General features: G+C 41.6%; 1 protein-coding gene across 1 annotated transcript in view; it reads right to left on the bottom strand.

The window, feature by feature from the left end:
- F8 (coagulation factor VIII) overlaps positions 1–22,959 on the bottom strand; it is a 145,519-nt gene that overhangs the window by 70,732 nt on the left and 51,828 nt on the right. The window contains exons 14-16 of the mRNA XM_075834232.1: positions 21,655–22,285; positions 13,467–13,623; positions 11,808–11,996 (exon numbers count right to left, since the gene is read on the bottom strand). Of these exons, the coding sequence (XP_075690347.1) occupies positions 11,808–11,996; positions 13,467–13,623; positions 21,655–22,285 (977 nt within the window). The remainder of the gene's footprint in view (positions 1–11,807; positions 11,997–13,466; positions 13,624–21,654; positions 22,286–22,959) is intronic.

Genomic DNA, 22,959 nt, shown 5'->3' with positions numbered 1-22,959 from the left:
TACCATGATTTTTAATTTCCGTAGGAGGACTTTTACTTTTAAACATTGTTTTTTAACTTTAATGTAATGTCATATGTCTATATGACATTACATTATTGCCTGTGTATTTAAAATGCAGAGGCATCTGTTAAGGCACAAATAAGGTATGCCCTAACCAACATTGATACTGGAAAGCACTGGAGAACTTTGCTGGGCCCAGGGCAGTCCACATAAAGCCGTAAAGGCCAACATGACAAAGGGAGCCCCCTACCACATGGATCAATGTGCTTTAGGGCTTTACAAGCCGGGATCTTAGTTTGTTCTTATCCTAGCCGTTAATGCAGGAGAGCAGTTGTGAACCACAGTTACCTTCCCCATGTTGCCCACGTAGTCACCCTGACCTACATGTATATCAGAATGTGAAAATTAACTCCCATTTGTGACATAAATGTACATCAATTTAGATCAAATGGTTAAATCATGAAAAACTGCAGCCTCCCAGACGATTGATCCAGGGTCAGATTGGCTGACCAGAGTACTTAAGGATCCTTTGATAGGCTAAAGGCCCTATTACACCGGCCAATTTTGGCCGGTGCAGTGAGTGCCGTTCAACGAGACAGCTCGTTGATCGGCACCCATTTGCTTGTTTAAGCAGTTTGGCTGACACTGTGGTAACTGCAATGCACACAACACTCCACAACTGGTTTTCCTCAGCAGGAGTGAATGCATGGAGGAATGGATTACAAGGCTACCCCCTAAGTTTTACAGTAGCATGAAGATTAGAGGCCGGTGAAACCAAGCGGCATAAGAGGAAGCGGCCACAACTAAGATGATCTTCTATGGGACTGGCTGGCTAATTTACACAATAGCATGTGCCTTTATTTCTAGGCTGTGTTCTATTATGATGATGTCCTAATAATAGCCTGTCATTATATGCTGTGTTATATTATGATGATGATGTTACAATAGTGTTTTTTATTTATAGGCTTTTTTTTATTGTGATGTATTTTGTGTTTCCCTGGCATATGTTCTGTATGGGTGATGTCACAGTAGTCTGTGTCTTTATTCCCTAGCTGTGTTTAGGATTGCACTTCTTCCCATGCCCTGCTCCATTATGATGATGACACAATAGGGTTCGTGTTTATTCCTAGACTATGTTTTATCTCCTTGGCAACATGTGACATAACTGACACAGTCTGATCTTTTAACCATCTAAATGCCGTGGTCAATAGCTAATGCGGCATCTAAGCTCATCGGCCACTCGTGATTGAAGCTGGGGAGGTTGTTATGGACTCCTGGGGCCTAATGAATGCCCCCAGGTCTGTCTTCTTTCTGCTTCTATAGCTGGTTACAAGTACAATAAACTGCAAAACATAAGTATTATAGTATATGGTATCATCGATGAAAGATCGATTTTAACCCGTTAGTGACCGCCCATAGGTGTTTTTATGGTGCTCACTAGCAGACTTTATTCGGATGTACAGTGAAGGAAATAAGTATTTGATCCCTTGCTGATTTTGTAAGTTTGCCCACTGTCAAAGACATGAACAGTCTAGAATTTTTAGGCTAGGTTAATTTTACCAGTGAGAGATAGATTATATTAAAAAAAAGAAAAAGAAAATCACATAATCAAAATTATATATATTTATTTGCATTGTGCACAGAGAAATAAGTATTTGATCCCTTTGGCAAACAAGACTTAATACTTGGTGGCAAAACCCTTGTTGGCAAGCACAGCAGTCAGACGTTTTTTGTAGTTGATGATGAGGTTTGCACACATGTTAGATGGAATTTTGGCTCACTCCTCTTTGCAGCTCATCTGTAAATCATTAAGATTTCGAGGCTGTCGCTTGGCAACTCGGATCTTCAGCTCCCTCCATAAGTTTTCGATGGGATTAAGGTCTGGAGACTGGCTAGGCCACTCCATGACCTTAATGTGCTTCTTTTTGAGCCACTCCTTTGTTGCCTTGGCTGTATGTTTTGGGTCATTGTCGTGCTGGAAGACCCAGCCATGAGCCATTTTTAATGTCCTGGTGGAGGGAAGGAGATTGTCACTCAGGATTTGACGGTAAATGGCTCCATCCAATCCCCCATTGATGCGGTGAAGTAGTCCTGTGCCCTTAGCAGAGAAACACCCCCAAAACATAATGTTTCCACCTCCATGCTTGACAGTAGAGACGGTGTTCTTTGGGTCATAGGCAGCATTTCTCTTCCTCCAAACACGGCGAGTTGAGTTAATGCCAAAGAGCTAAATTTTTGTCTCATCTGACCACAGCACCTTCTCCCAATCACTCTCAGAATTATCCAGATGTTCATTTGCAAACTTCAGATGGGCCTGTACATGTGCCTTCTTGAGCAAGGGGACCTTGCGGGCACTGCAGGATTTTAATCCATTACGGCGTAATGTGTTACCAATGGTTTTCTTGATGACTGTGGTCCCAGCTGCTTTGAGATCATTAACAAGTTCCCCCCGTGTAGTTTTCGGCTGAGCTTTCACCTTCCACAGGATCAAGGGTACCCCACGAGGTGAGATTTTGCATGGAGCCCCAGATCGATGTCGATTGACAGTCATTTTGTATGCCTTCCATTTTCTTACTATTGCACCAACAGTTGTCTCCTTCTCACCCAGCGTCTTACTTATGCTTTTGTATCCCATTCCAGCCTTGTGCAGGTCTATGATCTTGTCCCTGACATCCTTAGAAAGCTCTTTGGTCTTGCCCATGTTGTAGAGGTTAGAGTCAGACTGATTAATTGAGTCTGTGGACAGGAGTCTTTTATACAGGTGACCATTTAAGACAGCTGTCTTTAATGCAGCCACCAAGTTGATTTGGAGCGTGTAACTGGTCTGGAGGAGGCTGAACTCTTAATGGTTGGTAGGGGATCAAATACTTATTTCTCTGTGCACAATGCAAATAAATATATATAATTTTGACTATGTGATTTTCTTATTTTTTTTTTATATAATCTATCTCTCACTGGTAAAATTAACCTAGCCTAAAAATTCTAGACTGTTCATGTCTTTGACAGTGGGCAAACTTACAAAATCAGCAAGGGATCAAATACTTATTTCCTTCATTGTATGTGCCTTTTTACGGTACTAAATCTGAATAAATATGAGCGCTTGGGAGCAGTTAAAGCTCCCTGTTTTTAGTTACCGGAGGTACTCAGATACATCAGTATTGATCCCGCCTGTTTAACCCCACAAGTGCAGCGGTCAATAGCGACTGCCGTATCTGAGTGGTTTTAGAGGGAGGGAACTCCCTCTCTCACCCCACCTCCACACCCGATTCGCGATCACGGGGTGCCGATTGTTACTTAACAAAGGCCCCCAGGTCTGCCTCTAGTTAATGCCTGTTACACCATCCTTATACCATCTTTGTCGACGGAAAAGTAAAAAAGTTATAGATCTTGAATGCGACAATGGAAAAACATTGCTTGGTCATTAAGGCCTAAAATAGGCTGGTCACTAACGGGTTAAGGTCCCCAAGGGGGGGGGGAACTAAAAAAAAAACTAAAAAATAATGAAAGTTGTTAATCCTATTTTTCCCCTATTGTAATATAAAAATAGATTCACATAATTGCTATTGCCGAGTCCATAAAAACCAAACCCAAAAAACAATGGAGGAATCGCTGTTTTTCCCATTCCATCTCACAAAGATTTTTTTTTAAATTTACCAGTTGATTATATGTTACATTAATAGTACCATTAAAAACTACAACTCATCTTGCAGAAAACAAGCCCTGTCGACAGAAGAATTAAAAAATTATGACTTTTGGAATGTGGGGAGAAAAAAACAAAAATGAAAATACAGCACCAAGGGGTAGATGTGATAATATAAAAATAGTTGTTTGCATTTCTAGTCTTTGTTATACTGTGAGACTTTTTTTTTTTATAACCTTTTATCTATTGCTGTGATTTCACAGTTTTGTTTGTCTTTAAAGGGCAATTTTCTATTATGATGATGTCACAAGTAACACTTGTCTTAATTGTAGGCTGTGTTATATTGTTATGATGTCACAATAGTGTTTATTTTCATTTCAAGACTGGATTCTGTTTTGTCTACGGCACAATAATGATGTCTTTATTGCTAGGCTCTGATCTATTGTCATGATGATATCAAAATAGGGTTTGTCTTTGTTTAGTAGTGAATGACAGTTACAGAAGCAGCGTAGCATGAGAGCTACGCTGTTTCCGTAACTACTATTCAGTTCTATGGGAGTTACGGAAACTGCGTAGCTTAGCGAGTTACGCTGTTTCCGTAACTTGACCATGTAACCAGGAAGTGGCCGGAAGACAGCGGGGCCAGGTAAGATAGAACGAGGTTTAGGGTGCCCCGTTCTAGAGATAGATGCGGGTCCCAGAGGTGGGACCCGCATCTATCTGACATTTATGACATATCCTGTGGATATTCTCAGAAAAGCATGGTTGAACAGCAGCACACGTCTCCCAAGTTTCAATCAATATGTCCTTTTATTGGTCAATCATCCAGTAAAAAATGGCAACGTTTCGACCCGTGACAAGTGGAGGGTCTTTCTCAAGCCTGGGCATATTGATTGAAACTTGGGAGACGTGTGCTGCTGTTCAACCATGCTTTTTCTGAGGATTACATTACGTCAGACTGGGTTTGTCTGATTTTACAGCGTGACTCCGCTCCTGATATCGGGATTTGTGCTGCTTCAAATATTTAACTTTTGGGATTATGTCCTTCATGGGAAAACTACTATAAATGCCGCCGTCGCTATTGACCGCGGAATTTAACTAGTTAAACGGCCAGGAACAGCGGCATCGCTGTTCCTGGCCGTTAGAGCAGCGTGTCAGAAGCTGACACCTGCAGTGTATGGAGCTGGCTCAGCGCGTGAGCCCGCTCCATACATCATCCCCTCCCCGCTCTATGATGTGCCGGCACATCATGGGTCGGGAAGGGGTTAAGTAAGGAGCGCTCAGTGGGCCCAGTGCTGCCGGGTCCCTTGACTGCCGACTATAAGACGCAGGGACTTTTTAGCAAGATTTATTCTTGCTAAAAACTGCGTCTTATAGTCCGAAAAATATGGTAACTTCTCCAGAGCAGGGAAATACCCCAAATAAACTGCTGTTTGGGTACACAGCAGGGCTCAGAAGGGAAGGCGCGCCATTTGGCTTTTGGTGCACAGGTTTTGCTGGTATCTCGGCACCATGTCGCTTTTGCAAAGACCCTAAGGTACCAGTACAGTAGAAACTCCCCAAAAGTGACTCCATCTGGCAAACTATACCACTTGAGGAATTCATCTAGGGGTGTAGTGAGCATTTTGACCCCACAGGTGTTTCATAGATTTAATTAGAATTTGGCTGTGAAAATTTAAATCTAAATTTTTTCCAATAATATGTAGTTTTAGCTCAACACTTAATTTTTACAAGGAATACAAGAGAAAAGGCACCCTAAAATGTGTTACGCTATTTCTCACGAGTAAGGCCCCATGCACACGACCATAATTTTGACCTGCAATTACGGACCGTAATTGCGGATCAAAATACTGATCCATTCATCTCTGATCTATTCATTCATTTCTATGGTCCAAGGACACCTTCCCCGTATATTTAAGGGGAGATGTACGGGCCATAGAAAGGATCCGCAAAAAATAGAACATGTCGTATTTTTGGATTTTACGGACCGTGTTCCCATACTTTATAATTGTAGCATGGCCCGCAAATGCGGATGACTGACCGTGATTATGGCTACGGCCGTGTGCAGGGGGCTTAAGGCAATACCCCGTATGTGGTCATAAACTGCTATTTGGACACTTAGCAAGGCTCTAAAGGAAACAAGCGCAATTTGGTTTTTAAAGTGGAGATTTTACAGGACTCGTTTTCGAATACCATGTTGCATTGAGCTAACGTACCAGTACAGTGGAAACACCCGAAAATTAACCTAGGAGCACCATTTGGCTTTTGGTGCTCAATTTTTTCTGGAATTGTTTTCAGGTGTCATGTTGCATTTTCAAATCCCCTGAGGGACCAAAACAGTAGTAACCCCCCCAAAAGTGCCCCCATTTGGGAAACTACATCCCTTAAGGAATTCATCTAGAGGTGTAGTGAGCATTTTGACCCCCCCAAGTGTTTTGCAGAAATTAGTACACAATAGATGTTGCAGATTGAAAATTGCCATCTTTCCAAAGATATGCCATTTCAGTGCCCAATATGTTGTGCCCAGCTTGTGCCACTGGAAACACACGGCCCATAAATTGTTAGGCGTGTTCTAAAGAGTACAGTAATACCCCATATGTGGTCATAAACTGCTGTTTGGGCATACTGCCAGGCTTTTGGAGCGCAGATTTTGCTTGGTAGTAGTTTTGTTTTGGGTTTTACTGGTATTTCAGCTTATAATGTGGGGGCATATGTAAGCTGTGTGGAGTACATCAGTGTATATGTAAGCTGGAAGGACTACATCAGGGTATATGTAAGATAGGTGGAGTACATCAGGGTATATTTAAGCTGTGCGGAATACATCAGGTTATATGTAATCTGTGCGGAGTACATCAGGATATATGTAAACTGGGCGGAGTACATCAGGGTATATGTAAGCTGTGCGGAGTACATCAGGGTATATGTAAGCTGTGTGGAGTACATCAGCGTATATGTAATCTGTGCAGAGTACATCAGGATATATGTAAGCTGGGCGGAATACAACAGGGTACATTTAAGCTGTGCGGAGTACATCAGGGTATATGTAAGCTGGGCAGAGTGCATCAGGGTATATGTAAACTGTGTGGAGTACATCAGGATATATGTAAGCTGGGCGAAGTACATCAGGGTATATGTAAGCTGTGCGGAGTACATTAGGGTATATGTAAGCTGGGCGGAGTACATCAGGCATAGCTCCCAACCGTCCCGGATCCGGCGGGACAGTCCCGGTTTTTCACCGCTGTCCCGCCGTCCCTGACGGTCTGAGCAATGTCCCGCCCTGCCACAGACCCTCCCTGTTGCCAGCCATGCCCCCTGCCATGACGCTGCCTGCGCAGCAGTCTGCCTGGAGCGAGGGAGCAGAGTGTAGCAGACACACCGGAGCGGAGCACTGCAGAGGGGCATTGGGGGTATTATACTGCATAAGGGCAGCTACGGGGGCATTAAATTCTATGGGGCAGCTATGGGGGCATTATGCTGTATGGAGGAATCTATGTGGGCATTATGCTGTATGGGGGAAGCTATGGGGGCATTATGCTGTATCGGGGAATTTGTTTGGGCATTATACTGCATGGGGGCATCTGTATGGGCATTATACTGCATGGGAGAATGTGTGGGCATTATACTGTATGGGGCATCTGTGTTGGCTTTATACTGTATAGTGGCAGCTATGGGGGCACTATACTGTATGGTGGCAGCTAGAGAGCATTATACTGTGTAGGGGCAGCTATTTGGTATACTGTGTGGAAGGCACTATGGGAGCATGATACTGTGTGTGCTGAATCGGGTGTGTATGGGCGGGGATTGGGTGGGATTAGAGGAATGGCTTAAAAGAATAAAAATTGTCCCTCTATGTGATACTTGAAAGTTGGGAGGTATGCATCAGGGTATAAGTAAGCTGGGCGGAGTACATCAGGGCATAATAGGATGATGTAGTAATGGGGTGAATAAATAATAAAATTTATAATTCATGGATTGGTGTGGTACGCTTTGAAGCAATCCTATATGCACAGGCCAGGTTTTTTTGGGGCCAGGTGTCGCACTGATTGTGTCCTTTCTTATACTCTTTTTGGAACACACTCTGCACTTTTTTTTGGTCTTTACCTTGTTTGCAATGTGGGGAATTTCACAGAGAAGGTGTTTCGCTGCCATAATAAGACAGCCTCTCTTCCAGCGGAGATGATGACGTTTTGGGGCAGACGTGCTTCGGTCCTCCCCAGTTACCAAATATTAGGGCCTTGATAAGTACCTCTTAAGGAATGTTCCCAACTGACATGCACATCGGGATAGCAAGTAAGCCTTATACAATGCCATCTGTATGACATACACGGCAAACTTTATGTACCATGTGGTAAATCTGGGGTATTCTACAAAATATCTGCGCTCCACTATTGCCTAATCTTTGGCTTCTTCACTAGCCCAATAAGCAGCACAAAGCGCTAAAGTGTCCTCATCTCCACTGCATCTACGGGGTTCACCTGTGGGGTCTAGCAAATTATGCTGTTGGGTTTTTAGTGAAAAACTATTGGACTTAAAAAAAAAGCTGGAACCATCATTTTGCATCATTGCTTTTTGAGAGCCAAAACGTTTTATTTTTCTGTTGATGGAGCTGTGTGTTTTTGTGAAATGAGCTGTAATTTTTATTGGTCTTTTTTTATCACTATTCCTTTTTATGGTAGACGAAACCAAAACACAGCAACTCTAGCACGTTTTTTGTTTTTTACAGCATTCACTGTGCAGTATAAACATCATGTTAACAAAACGTTAACTTCATTCTGTTGGTCGATACAATTAGGGTATGTGCACACGAGGGCATTACGTCCGTAATTGACGGACGTATTTCGGCCGAAAGTACCGGACCGAACACAGTGCGGGGAGCCGGGCTCCTAGCATCATACTTATGTACGATGCTAGGAGTCCCTGCCTCGCTGCCGGACAACTGTCCCATACTGAAAACATGATTACAGTACGGGACAGTTGTCCCGCAGCGAGGCAGGGACTCCTAGCATCGTACATAAGTATGATGCTAGGAGCCCGGCTCCCTGCACTGTGTTCGGTCCGGTACTTTCGGCCGAAATACGTCCGTCAATTACGGACGTAATGCCCTCGTGTGCACATACCCTTACAGCGATACCAAATTTATATAGTTTTTTTTTACATTTTACTACTTTCCCACAATAAAAAATACTCTTTTCTAAAAAAAAAAGAATGTTTTAGTGTCGCCATTTTATGAAAGCCATACGTTTTATCAGTTGATATCGCTGTAAGAGGGCTTGTTTTTTGCGTGAAGGACTGTAGTTTTAATTGGTACCATTTTGGGGTACTTGTGACTTTTTGATCACTTTTTATTCAATTTTTTAATTGTACGGTGCTCACCGTGCGGTGAAAATAACATGACATTTTTGTAGATCAGGCTGTTCCAAACGCGGCGATATCTATTATGTATAGTTTTTTCATTTTTTCCCAATTATAAAGGACTTGATCAGGGAAACAGGGTGATTATTGTTTTTATTACTTAAAACGTATATTTATAAATTTTTCTAAAATAATTTTGTAACATTTTTTTACTCCCCCACACCCTTTTTGGGAACTTGAAAGCCTGATCCTCTGATCCCTGTACAATATACTTCACTACATATGTAGTGCTGTATATTATAACTGTCATTTTTCAACTGACAGTTAGCCTGTTAGAACCTAATAGAACCGTTGCTAGGCTTCCTATTTGCCATAGCAACCATCGGCACCCCACGATTGCTCACGGTAGGGCCGATGGGGTACAGACGGAGCCGCCTCCCTCTGTCAACCACTTTAATGTGGCGGTCACTATTGACCACTGCATTTAAGGGGTTAAATGGTGGCGATCAGAGGTAATTGGGATTGCCACCATTGCAACAGGATGTCAGCTGTATATTACAGCCGACACCCACTGATGAAGCAGGCACAGCTCCTGTTCCCGCTTCATCTACAGGACGTGACTGTATGCCCATTACTGCCAAGTCAGCCTTAAAATGGACGTACAGTCATGCCCAATAGCGGGAAAAGGTGTTTAAACTATGTTCTATTGTGATGACATAAGTTTTTTTGTCTTTATTCCTAGGCTGTGTTCTAATGTAATCATGTTGTAATTGTATTTGTCCTTATTTATAGAATGTGTGCTTATTTCTAGACTTCTTGGGGAACCAGGCTCTCATACCATAATGGGCCCCACAGGTTGAACAGAAGACAACAACTTTTGGAGCTAACTTTAGAGTCACTTACTTGCCACTAGTGTCTATTTTTGATGGGATGGTTCACAAATTACATATTTGACCTTACTGATAATATGTCCTGTGTGCAATGATAACAAAAAATGTTTATTACGAAATTAAAAGTGAATATGCACATGTTTTTTTTATACACGGGGTGGGCTCTCTGAATAATTTTCTCTGATGTGCCCAAGAAAATCACAGTCATTCTTGGACAGATCCAAGTAGAGTGGGAACTAGTTAGGCAAATCTACAAATCCAGAAGTAAACAAGACAATGTGGTTAGACCTTCTAACAATTCACTACCTATATAAGTTATAGAGTCGTGTATCCCAGATCTCTCCCTAACACCTCTGGGACCCCCACATATAAGGAGAACCAGTGTACCTTGACCCTATTCAGCGCTCCAAGGTCGCTGGCATTGACCACATATATGAGGAGAAGAAGTGGAGAGATAACCATGCACGTGCATGTCTCTCTCCATTGAAGTATATGGAGTTTTGGAAACAGTTTAGTGGCATGGGCATAACTACAGCTGTAGCAGCCATAGCATAAGAGGCTGTGGGGTCTGTAATCTATACAGACCTGCACGGGAGTCCTAATGTTGTTAGCTGTTGTGATTATCATAAGAAAAAAAAACAATGTGGCTTAAAGAAAACAGGCAAATGGTAAAATTGGGTGGAACTGATACTTTAGTGATATAGTCGGAAGTTATATAAATGGAGAATGTCATGACCCTGAAAGGGCCTGCCATCTGTATTTACTGCTTCTTGAAAAAAAAAATGGCAGTTTGTAGCACAACCCAGGTCAGGTCATGATCTGATATGCCGAAAAATTTGAGATTTAGAGGGAACCTATCACATTGAACATGGTGTCTTATCTGCAGGCAGCATGATATAGAGCAGAAAGAGCTGAGCAGCAAATAGTTTTGTGTTGAAAAAATTAACTATAACTTGTATTTTATTCATTTAAATCTCTGCTCATTCTGGGTTAAAGAGTCCAGTGGGTGGTTCTACTCAGTGATTGACAGCTATCTCTGTATTCATACTTCCTGCAGGGAAGGCTGTAAACCTTTCTTTAGGACCGCCCACTCAACTCCTAAGCCCAGAATGAGCAGGGGTTTAAATCAATAAAATTCATGTTATACTGAATCCCACAGATAGGACACCATGTTTGACACCATAGGTTACCTTTAAATGGTCACTGAACTTTCACAAAACTTGTTCCCATTTGATAGCTAATGGGTTAAATAGACAATATGCTAATCACTTGCTTTAAAAATTATGTTGTCTTACACCATGAAAATTCCTTGGAAGTGATGGCACTAGGATACTTGCGCCTCTTAATAAATTTGGCCCATTTTATGCCAGCACACTTCAGTTCAAGGCCTCATGCACATGGTCGTGCCCGTAATCACTGTTCGCGATTACGGGCACGGCCGGCCGGACAGCCACCCGCATTTTCAGCCCGTGCTCCCATACAAAGTATGGGAGCACGGTCCGTAAAAAGCAAAAGATAGGACATGTCCTATCTTTTGCGGAAGCTTTCTACGGCCCCGACACCTTCCGGCAAATATACGGGAAGGTGCCCGTGGTCAATAGAAGTGAATTGGTCCGTAATTGTGGACCGTGGTTACAAATTCTACGGTCGTTTGCATGGGGCCTAAGTCTTCGTAAATGGCCCTCCTTTTCTTTGGCTAGACTGCATATTGTACTAAAATTAGGACTATTGCGTTCAAAAGAGGTCCGGATGCATTTCTTATAAGATATAATATTACACAATTTTTTTCCCCCCTAAAATGAAGAAAATTGGCTTTAGCCTCATAGGGAGTTTTGCCTTTTTCTAGATCAACATTGCAGGAGAATAGGTCAAATTGTTTATTATTCACTTTACTATGTTACTATGTAATTTATTCTGTTATTTACCGGGTGACTATTAGAAGTGTAAAACCAGGTTCTGCACTCCTCTTCAGTATCTGTAGGTCCAAACTGAGAGCTCACTTTTCCTGTGTATGTACGAGTCTGTTGTGGGGGGACATTCTCTTCTCTCCATGGTACTGCTAGAACGTTGGAATAGAAGGAGTATGTACGAGAAGCCATGTTCTTAAATGTTACCTATAAGAGAATAATATAGGCATATAAGCATGCAGAAGGTCCTTCCATCATGGACTAAAATCTGGACTCTAAACAATACCATATAAAATATGCAGCAATAATGGATGCTGATTGTATCAACACATAAATACCTATCAGTTTAATATTATCAATAGTTAAATATTATTAACAGTAATTTTTCTGTTTTTTAGTTACATTTTTTCCTACCAAATTCCATAACTTTTTTATTTTTCCATCTATATAGCGGCATAAGGGCTTGTTTTTTGCGGGTCGAGTTGTAGTTTTTCACTGCATCATTTATTGCACCATAAAATGTACTGGGAAACTGGAAGAACTTTCTTTGTGGGGTGGAAAGGGAAAAAAAACGGTGATTCCTCCATAGTTTTTTGGGTTTTGTTTTTATGGTGTTCACAGTGCGGTAAAAATAACATGTTACCATTATTCTGCGGGTCAATACGATTACGGTGATACCACATTCAAGTAGTTTTTATGTTTTACTACTTTTACAAAAATAAATGTTTTGTGTCACCATATTCTATGAGCCATATTTTTTTTCTGTTGATTGAGCGATGTGTGGTCTTGTTTTTTTGGGGGAGAGCTGTCGTTTTTATTGGTACCCTTTTGCTCACCTTTAATTAAATTTTTTGTGGGAAATGAGGTGATCCCGATGTTTTAAATGTTTTTTTTTACTGCGTTCACGGTGCGGTTTAAATAATGTTTTATTATAATAGTTCTGACTATTATGAATGCGGCAATACCAGTTATGTTAATTTTCTTTTTTACATTGCTTTGGGGGAGAATGGAAAAAAGTGTTTTTTGGGGAAATGTTATTATTGTTTTGTATATATAAGAAAAACTTTATTTAAATGTATTTTACTTTTTTATTTGTCCCTCTAGACTAATAGGGGACTTCAACTAACAATGCACGATGTACTGCAATGCTAATGTATTGAAGTACAGTACTGTGCAAAAATGCTGCAAAGTCAGCCTCCAGGCTGCCATGACAAACATCGGCGCGTCATGTGGCAATAGGCCGTCGAAGGGGGCTGCCCCCTCTTTCTAATGACATAGATGCCGTGTCACTATTCCAAAAACAGTGACAAATCTCTCCACAAGCTCTGTGTGGTAATGCAGCTCAGCCTCATTCTCTTCAATGGACCTGAGCTGCAATATCACACGTCACATACAACTTTTGGATAGGCGTGGCGTGGTTTCTGGAAGTAAGCGTTTTTTTTTTTTAAATCCTGTACAATCTTGTCAAGCAATAAAATATACAGAATCATATTGCAATTGATTAAAGTTATGAGACTTATTAGAGTGAATACGGCATGACAATTTTTTGGAATTTATGTGGAATTGTTAAAACATTTTCTAGTAAAATTTATTTTAGATCACGTGTTTCCACATGATTATTTTTAATCATAAGTTAATTTATTAAATTTGAGTAAAAATATTTAGTCTTTCACTTACTATGATTTCATCATTTACTTCTGCACGGATACATGGCCCCAATAGTCCTAGGTGAGCATCTCTCTCTCCGCGAAGTGCTGGTTCTTTAAAGCTGCTATCTAGATACTCACGAAACACCACTTTCTTATATCTCTGGAAGCCATAGGAGTCATGATGTCTGAGTAGTAAGAAAGGATGTTAGGGACAGTTGGAAAATGATTCTGAAGGTCTATCTTCTATTAAGTCATGAATAACTCATATAAGAACCTGTATAACTGAAGTAACGCTTGAGTATAACAAGTTAGTTATAACTAATAGTCTAACTAATTAGCATAGATAAAGTTAGAAAAACAAGGATATCTGGGCGCTCCTGGATGAAGGACATAGACAGGAATTCATTTAAAATAGTTGTTTTATTTCATGGAGCTACACGTTTCAACACCGAACAGGTGTCTTCCTCTGGCAAGTGTGACACTTGCCTGAGGAAGACACCTATTTGGTGTTGAAATACGTAGCCCTATGTTGACGCAATCATGGCCAAAATATATATTAGACTGAAGTTTCAGATGGGTATGTCAACCAATATCCTCCCAGTTAAGTTATCCAGATCCAAATCATAGGTTATATCGATATATCGGAGAGAAGTAAGAGACACAGAGACACTGCTTTGTATACCCAAAAATAATCCTCTGACTTTATTGATGAAAACAATTACAATAATATCTTTCAAAAAGGGAGTAGACAAATAAGACTTGTGTAAAGGATCTGCCAGGCACAGCTTCGGAGTTAACTCCCTTAATCAATCAGTCAGCACCTGAATCTACATCCCTGAGACTGACTCCAGCTTCCACCACTCAGGCTGGCAGGCTTAGGAGTGGGAGAGCCTATCGCAACCTGGCCAGACTCAGCTAGCTCCCGCCCTCGGTCTATTTAAGCCTGCCTTTCCTGTTCCTCCAGTGCTTGTGATTCTTTCCTTGTGGTTTCCTGGCCCAGCTACAGCTCCTTCTACTTTGTTCCTGCTCCATACAGACCCTGGCTTACTGACTACTCTTCTGCTCTTCGTTTGGTACTTCGCACACTCCTGGCTTGACTCGGCTCGTTCACCACTCTGGTTGCTCACGGTGTTGCCGTGGGCAACTGCCCCTTTCCCTTGCTTGTATTCCCTTGTATGTTTGTCGTGTTTGTCGTGCACTTACTGAGTGCAGGGACCGCCGCCCAGTTGTACCCCGTCGCCTAGGGCGGGTCGTTGCAAGTAGGCAGGGACAGAGTGGCGGGTAGATTAGGGCTCACTTGTCCGTTTCTCTACCCCCCGGTTATTACAACTTGATTTAAACCGGTTGTTTACAATGTAAATATGTTTGTCCTGAACCAATCATAGGCTTAGAAGAATTTTTTAATTTAAAACTATGATTTCCCAAAACATACCACGTCATCCTGGCTAAAGAGTCAAACTTCCCCCACTGTTGCAGTAAACAAACTGTTCCTCCCGGACAGTAGCAAATAGTAGACTTCTTTTCCCATAATAAAACGGGTAAATATTTATCTATATTCTCAAATAACAAGAAAGACTAAACATGCAGCTCAGGTACAAAAACATATAATTGTTTCAGACAATGCTGACATAGATATTTTAGCTTAAAGCAACATGACTTCTTAATCACAAAATGGATTCTTAAAGCTACAAGATGGATGCCAGATATACAAGATGGATGCCAGATATGCAATATGGAGTATATACAAAATGGAATCATTTAAACACATTTTAATCACATTCAGACCGTATGAAATAAAACAACTTTTTTAAACTGATTCTAGTCTATGTTCTTCATCCAGCAGCTTGACATATTGAGGATGTTTTTATGCACAACCGGCCAAGGAGGAGTTGCAGATGGTCCTAAACTGCTCAAAGCTACTGTACAGAGTTGTGCCTGTTATTAGCACAACAGGTGAGCAGTTATCTCTCTCTGTCCATTCTCAAATTTTCAAAAGATTTCTTCACCATGGAGCGCCGTGTTTTTATTTCTTAAACCAGTCTAATTACACAGTCATAATTATTGAGAGTGTCCTGAACTGCATAGTATTATTCTTACCTCCTGAAGGTGTTATGGCACACAGGCAGATCACATAACTAATTTTTTTTCTCAAACGGGTCCGCAAGGAACTCTAACAGTTCATTTCTTAGAGTATGTTTACATGATTTTCTTTTGTTGTTGAGGTTTTTACCAAAATTTCCTTAATCACTAAAAAACTGTGCCAATTTTTTCAAAAAATGCTGCGTTTTTGCTGCGAGTACAAATTGGGTTCACAGATTAGAGTAGTGTGAAAAAAAATGCAACAAAATTGCACATGTTTTATCGCGGTTTCAGCAATAAAACTAAAACCACTGACAGGTCAAGTGAATGACATTGACATTGAATGACATTGATTTATCTCGATAAAATGGCACGGTGAATGACATTGATTTATCTCGATAAAATGGCACCTGTCAATGGGTGGGATATACTAGCCAGCAAGTGAACAATAAGTTCTTAAAGCTGATGTATTCGAGGCAGGAAAAATGGGCGAGTGTAAGCATCTATCATGGTAAAAATAGTGATGGCTAGATAACTGGGTCAGATCATCTCCAAAATGACAGGTCTTGTGGGTTGTTCTCAGTATGCAGTGGTAAGTACCTACCAACAGTGGTCCAAGGAAGGACATTAGGTGACCGGCAACAGGGTCATAAGTGCCCAAGGCTCATTGATGTGCGTCCCTGTCTGGTCCGATCCCACGGAAGAGCTACTGTAGCACAAATTGTAGCTCTGGAATGCCCCCCCCCCTCGTCCTGGGAATTAGTGGAAAAATAGTGTTAGATTTGGTGCATCCACTGCTGGATCAGGGTTATCGCCTTTATGCGGATTACTTACCGTATTTTTCGGACTATAAGGCGCAGTTTTTAGCAAGAATAAATCCTGCTAAAAAGTCCCTGTGTCTTATAGTCCGCAGTCAAGGGACCCGGCATCGCCGGGCGCGATGACCGCTTCATTACTTAACCCCCTTCCCGACCCATGACATGCCGGCAAATCATGGAGCAGGGGGGGTGATGTATGGAGCGGGCTAATGAGATGAACCCGCTCCATGCACTGCAGGTGTCAGCGTCTGACACGCTGCTCTAACGGCCAGGAACAGCAATTTCGCTGTTCCTGGCAGTTTAAAGGGCTTGTGCCATAAAACACATGTATCCCCTATCCACAGGAAGGGGGATACATGTGTGATCGATAAGGAGAACGGGGACCGAAAGTTACCAAGAGCGCTGCATGAGAAGATGTGACTTCCGCGTTCTGTGTCCGACAGCTTCATAGAGATCAATGGGATTCTTCTGCGCATGCGCGAGCGGCTCTCCATTGATCTCTATGGAACTGCAGAACAGATAAGCCGGACACAGAACCCAGAAGTCCAGGCTTCTCATGTAGCGCTTTGGGGGAATTTCGCTCCCCTGTTCTCCTTATTGCTGGGGGTCCCGGAGGTCGGACCCCCAGCGTTCTCACATGTAGCCCCTATTCTGTGGCTAGGGGATACATGTGTTTTATGGCAAACCCCTTTAACTAGTTAAATGCCGTGGTCAATAGTGACCGTGGCATTTATAGGGGTTTTTGTATGAAGGACATTTATGACATATCCACAGGATATGTCATAAATGTCAGATAGATGCAGGTCCCACCTCTGGGACCCGCACCTATCTCTAGAACGGGGCCCCCTAAACCCCGTTCTAGCTTTCTGTGCTCTCCCGGCCAATTGAATACATGTGGTGTTACTGAAACAGCGTAACTCGCTGAGCTACGCTGTTTCCGTAACTCCCATAGAACTGAACAGTAGAACTGAACAGCAGTTACGGAAACAGCGTAGTACTATGGGAGTTAGGGAAACAGCGTAGTTACGCTGTTTCAGTAGCTCCACATGTACCCAATTGGCCACTGGTTCAAGTCCCCTAGGGGAACTAATAAAATGTGTCAAAAAAAAACCCCTTTTCCCATTTTTCCCCAAGCACAATGTAAAAAATACAATTATTTTGTCCCGCAACAAAATAAGCCCTCACACCGCTCAATCGATAAAAAAAATATAAAAAAAGTTTTGGCTCTCAGAATGTGGTGAAACAGCATAAATTAGTTTTTAACAAATAATTTTTTTCCTATTTTCTGTTGTCTAAAACCTGGGTGCGTCTTATTATCAGGTGCGTCTTATAGTCTGAAAAATACGGTATATACTAGCATCACACTATTTAAGTGTTTTTCCACTTGGAGAAATGCAGTATGTGGCACCATGCAGAAAAACCAGAAAGGCCTCTCAAAAACTCTGATTGGGCAACCACTAAGAAAGGGAGAAAGAAGGGCATTAAGAGAACATGTTGTTGATCAAGTATAAGGAAAAGAGGGATGTCCTTATGTTGACTACAATACACGGTAACGACAGCACCCCTGTCCCTGTCTGAGGTACCACTTTAATGACCCCCAAGCCAGATTGCATCCTAGGCTATTGTCAAGTACTGAAGCCATACAGTGCCATCCGGAAAACAAAGATGTGTTACATAAGCTGGTCGTGCAGATGGCATTGTATAACGTTTACGTGCTATCCAAATGTGAAGGCCAGACAGGGACATTCCGTCAGTTTCAAGAGGTGGTTATCAAGGCACTTGTATTTGGGAACCAGGAAGGGGGGACTGTACTTCTAGATGTGATGGTCTATGTATTGTACCAGGGCAACATTTTCCCAGCGAAATCCCCTCCACTGGTAAGAAGGGAAGGACTGCTCTCCTGACGGGAGCGTGTAGTGTGATGACGAGGTAGCTGCTTCATCCTGCCGATGCACGCACGGTAAGCCCGTCTACCATGTTGCTTCAGCCAAGGCTCACCTGCTGGCGACCTGCGGTTGTGCTGTGGCCTTGTCTGCCATCCGCCGCCTGCCGCTTACTGGTATATGGGATATGGGAGTCTGTAATACCGGCCATTTTCTCACTGCCGCTGCCATTTTCTGTAGTGACATATGACCTCTAGCTCAGGGGTACATGTGTCAGTGTGTGGGGATTTGGGGAAGATGAGGGTAATTTGGGTTGCGGGGTTTTGTTCTTTTTTTTCCCCCTCCCTTCCTCTCTCCGTTCCTGCTTAGTCTTTTGTTCTGAGAGGTGTGGAGCCGTCGCATAAAACATGAAATCGGATGTTGAAAATTGTGGTATGTAATGTCAGGGGACTGAGTGATAAACTGAAAAGATATATGAGCGCTCGTCTGCACGATAATCGCACAGTGTATTACCCCCTTTAGGCTCCACTACTACATAGGAGGAATGAGAGGATTGGGGTAGGGGATAGTTCAGAGGGAAAAGTGTGGTTTTTTTTCTTCCTTTTATTAGATGTGTGGGTAATATGGGTGGGGGTATTAACAAATTGTGCTGTGTTTTTCTATTTTGTACAGTGTAATTTTTTTCCTTTTTGTAAAATAAATAGAAAAGAGAGATTTTTGAAAAATAAAAAAAAAGGTAAGGACCCAAAAGTGTGTTACAAATGTGGAAGAAGAAGAGACACCATTTGTCAGTGCGACACCTGCCCCAACAAACCTCGCTCATGCATAAAGGAGTGCTTCAAACTATATCACACATCCATGGATTAATAATTGTATCATTTATTTAACCCATTATTGATTTTTTAAAATTGCTAGCCAGTTTTTGGGTTTTATACTTGCTACCTATAAGTGCAAATTTTGTAGTGTAATTACCCAAAGCCAGCACCCTTGGCTATAACCTCCGACCAATCACAATGAATAGAGTCATGTGTGGATATGTTTAGACGTGTAATTGAGTCTCCCCTGCTCCTCTGCTTTTCGGCCGCCAAAGCCCAGCTTATACCGCTCCAGATGGGTCACAAAACCTCTGTTTTCCCAAAAAGAACTCACCTATTAGACATTTATGGCATATCCCACAGATATTATCTAGACAACCCTGACACACACACTAGTCATGCCCTGAGAAAGTAGTGTGACTATGATACATCTAAGGCTGTGTTCACATCAGAGTTGGTTTCCGTTGAGGGGTTCTGTCGGACCTTTCCATCGGAGGATCACCTCAATGGAAAGGCAAACGGAAACCATAGCTTTCCTTTCTGGTGAGGGTTTCCTACGATGGAAAGGTCCGACTGAACCCTTTAATGCAAACCAATGCTGATGTGAACAGGCCCTTAGAAGAGGATACAATAACATCATTGCTATCCAAACATATGGTTTTCTGCAAATTTATCAAGGGAGCCAAGAGAACAAACTGCCTGGCTTCTTGTGACAGGTAAAGGTCAACATATTGTTGGAAGCTTTATCGTTCCACATAGAAAAGGCAAATGACCTACAATGGGGTACTGTACCTTGTAGACCCAATAGCCTATTTTTCAGGTGTCAATGGGACCAGGTGTCATGTTTCCACAAGCTTCCAGTGCCTTACTCACATTAGTATTTGAGATGATATTTTTTTTAAACTATAAATGCAAATAAGCCTTTTCCCATTGTGAAACTTTCATCTACTACGTATGATGGATAAATACAAATAAAGTATAATAAAGTTGACACATAAGTATACAATGATTTAAAAAGAATCCACAAACCAACAGGTTAAAAAGGACATATAAGCCATGCAACTCACAAAATGAATATACCATGTAAGCAAAGAGTATGTGTGAATAAACAATGTCTGGTAGCATGACCTAACACTGTATGCGTCTGCAAGCTGTATACTGCCCGCAAAAGTTACACAAAGTTAAATGTATATCTACCATATAAAATGGTGTACAGTTAAGTAACAAAATACATATGAAGGCAACAGCAGGAAATAGACAGTGCTGACAAATAGAACAATGTTTAAAGCAAATTGCAATGATTGAGCATACCCATAATAGGTGCCAGAGCTGAGTGCACAGCAAGAAGTCCTCCCCGTTTCGGCGCAAATGCCTTCGTCTGGGGGGTGGCGTTGGACACTGAATATGCCACTTTTAAGGGGGAGCCAGCCAATCGTTGTGAGGTATCCTAAAACCGGGATCCCGGATGTAAAAAATGTGTATGACTCGCTGTTTACTTACAGGTCGCTGTCTCGAGGTGAACCAAGATTGCCGCGCCGCCGGAAACGCCGGTCATGAGGGGCCAGGAGCCGGATACACGTCACCGTGTCAGCTGTGTCGGTCCCGTGTATCCGAAGTCCTGCACGTCACAAGCAGCGGAGCGGAGGCCGGTCACTCGTCCACCAAGCAAGGGAGCGACACAGTGAGAGAAAGGTAACCCTGGATACAACAGAAGCCTAGGTGGTCTGGCTCATACGACAATAGGATGATGTTTATTAGCTTGACCATAATTCTTGGTCAGTCATTGAACACCGGTAATAAACATAATAACATAAGTATATATAATAAATTGTGAGAGAACATTGGTGAATGGTACACAATATATCAAAGGTCCCAAAAATAAATTGAGAAGCATAAACACAGTGATCATAAGTTACTAAAGTTATTATAGCAAGTAAAATGCATGTGTGGGTGAAAGAAGATGAGTCTGTGAAGGATTGATGCAAAAAGCAAAATGAATGATAATATGATTGTGTAAGGAAGATTACATGTATGAAAAATAATAAGTACGGGGATAAACAACGATAATGTGAAAGCTGAGAAAGGAGGGAGATATTGTAAAAGTGACCCTCCGTACAGTGAAGTGCAATGTGAGACCATATGGTAGATATACATTTAACTTTGTGTAACTTTTGCGGGCAGTATACAGCTTGCAGACGCATACAGTGTTAGGTCATGCTACCAGACATTGTTTATTCACACATACTCTTTTTTTACATGGTATATTCATTTTGTGAGTTGCATTACTTGTATGTCCTTTTTAACCTGTTGGTTTGTGGATTCTTTTTAAATCATTGTATACTTATGTGTCATCTTGAATAAAGTATTTTTCTATTTTCGTACACCTCTTGTCAATTGGCATCTTTTTCTTTAGGTTATATATATATATATATATATATATATATATATATATATATATATATATATATATATATATATGTTTTGGATGCTTTGTGGGTACACGCCCCAGGATCTAGCTCACACTTGACCACATGTTTGCTGACGGCTGCATTGTATTTTTCTTGGGCTGACCAGATCCATGCTGTTTTTTTCGGTTATATAAAGTATAATGAAGTACTCACTTTTGTTTGATAAAGTATGGTGAGTCTCCAGCTCCATAATCCCACATGACTTCCACAGCTGCAATGAAATATGTCCGCAGTTGTCCTTCAGAACTACGAGGGTCTTTTTCCGGTAGGTCTCCATATATATCAATGTATTCCAAATCAGCACTGTTGTAATCATCATAATAAAAGTCTACCTGAGCATCCGTTCCACCCACAGTAAGTTTGGATTTATTCTGTATTTGCTTGTCTGAAAGATAACTTTCTTCCTTTTCATCCCTATGTAATTTATTTATGTCCTGAATTTCCTCTTTTTTTATTTCTTTTTTGTCAGTTTTACTGCGCATTGCTATATCTGGATTAGATGAGTTATTAAAAATTTCAAGAGCCTCATCATCACCACTTATCGCATTTTCCAAATGTCCAGCAGTTTTCTTTTCACCTGACATGCTGCGCGGTCCAAAAGGAAACATTCTGTGAGTGGTATCCAAAGGATATTGGTATAATGGAGAATCTTGATGAAAATCCTTCAGATCATCTTGATCATAATCAAAGTATTCATCTTGAAAATTTTCACAGTGTGAAACACTTAATGTTGCTTTCATACCTAACTCTGCCAATGATGATCTAGATGTCACAGGCCAGTACCCTGCATTGAGAAAACTCAACAAGTCAGTCAATAAGCAGGCTTATAAAACAGCATTACAGAATAGCTAATATTAATAATGCTTGTGCTAGATTATGGCCTATCAATATTAAAGAGACTGCATATTCCCTTTAAGTACATGCTGACAGTAATGTTCGAGGAGACATAAAATATGTACAGATTCAATCCTCTAAAATTTTGCATTTAAAGTTTTGCCCCATCTGGACAACAACTTTTCTAACTGAGTGTCTGTTGGCGATCAACTGATCACCTCTGGTCCAGCAGCTAAAATCTGCTGCAGAAGGACTGTGGTGTGGCATGGTGTCCATTCAAAGGACTGGACAACCAAGTACTACTGTGCATGGTCGAGCTGAGTCCTCCAGAGAGGGAGCCGCTGCCAACAGCAGCTTTCCGCTCTGGCTAATAGAAGGGGGTCCCATTGACGAATACCCCTCTATGAAGCCCATAATCTGCAATAGGTCCTAGCGGGACACCTCATGATATTTTAAATTTATCCAAAACTATCAAGTGATTTTCATTACCAGTATTCACAAGTACAGTATAACAGAATGACATGTTGAACTATTATCGAGCCTGCTAAAGTTGGACATCCAGGTGTATGTGTAAAGAAGATCTAGTTAAAATTTTGCACTACAGCCATGGAGCCAATTCATGTC

Source organism: Rhinoderma darwinii, chromosome 8, assembly GCF_050947455.1.
Source record: "Rhinoderma darwinii isolate aRhiDar2 chromosome 8, aRhiDar2.hap1, whole genome shotgun sequence".
In the NCBI taxonomy this organism is placed as follows: domain Eukaryota; kingdom Metazoa; phylum Chordata; class Amphibia; order Anura; family Rhinodermatidae; genus Rhinoderma; species Rhinoderma darwinii.
This window is presented reverse-complemented; position numbering and strand designations above follow the sequence as displayed.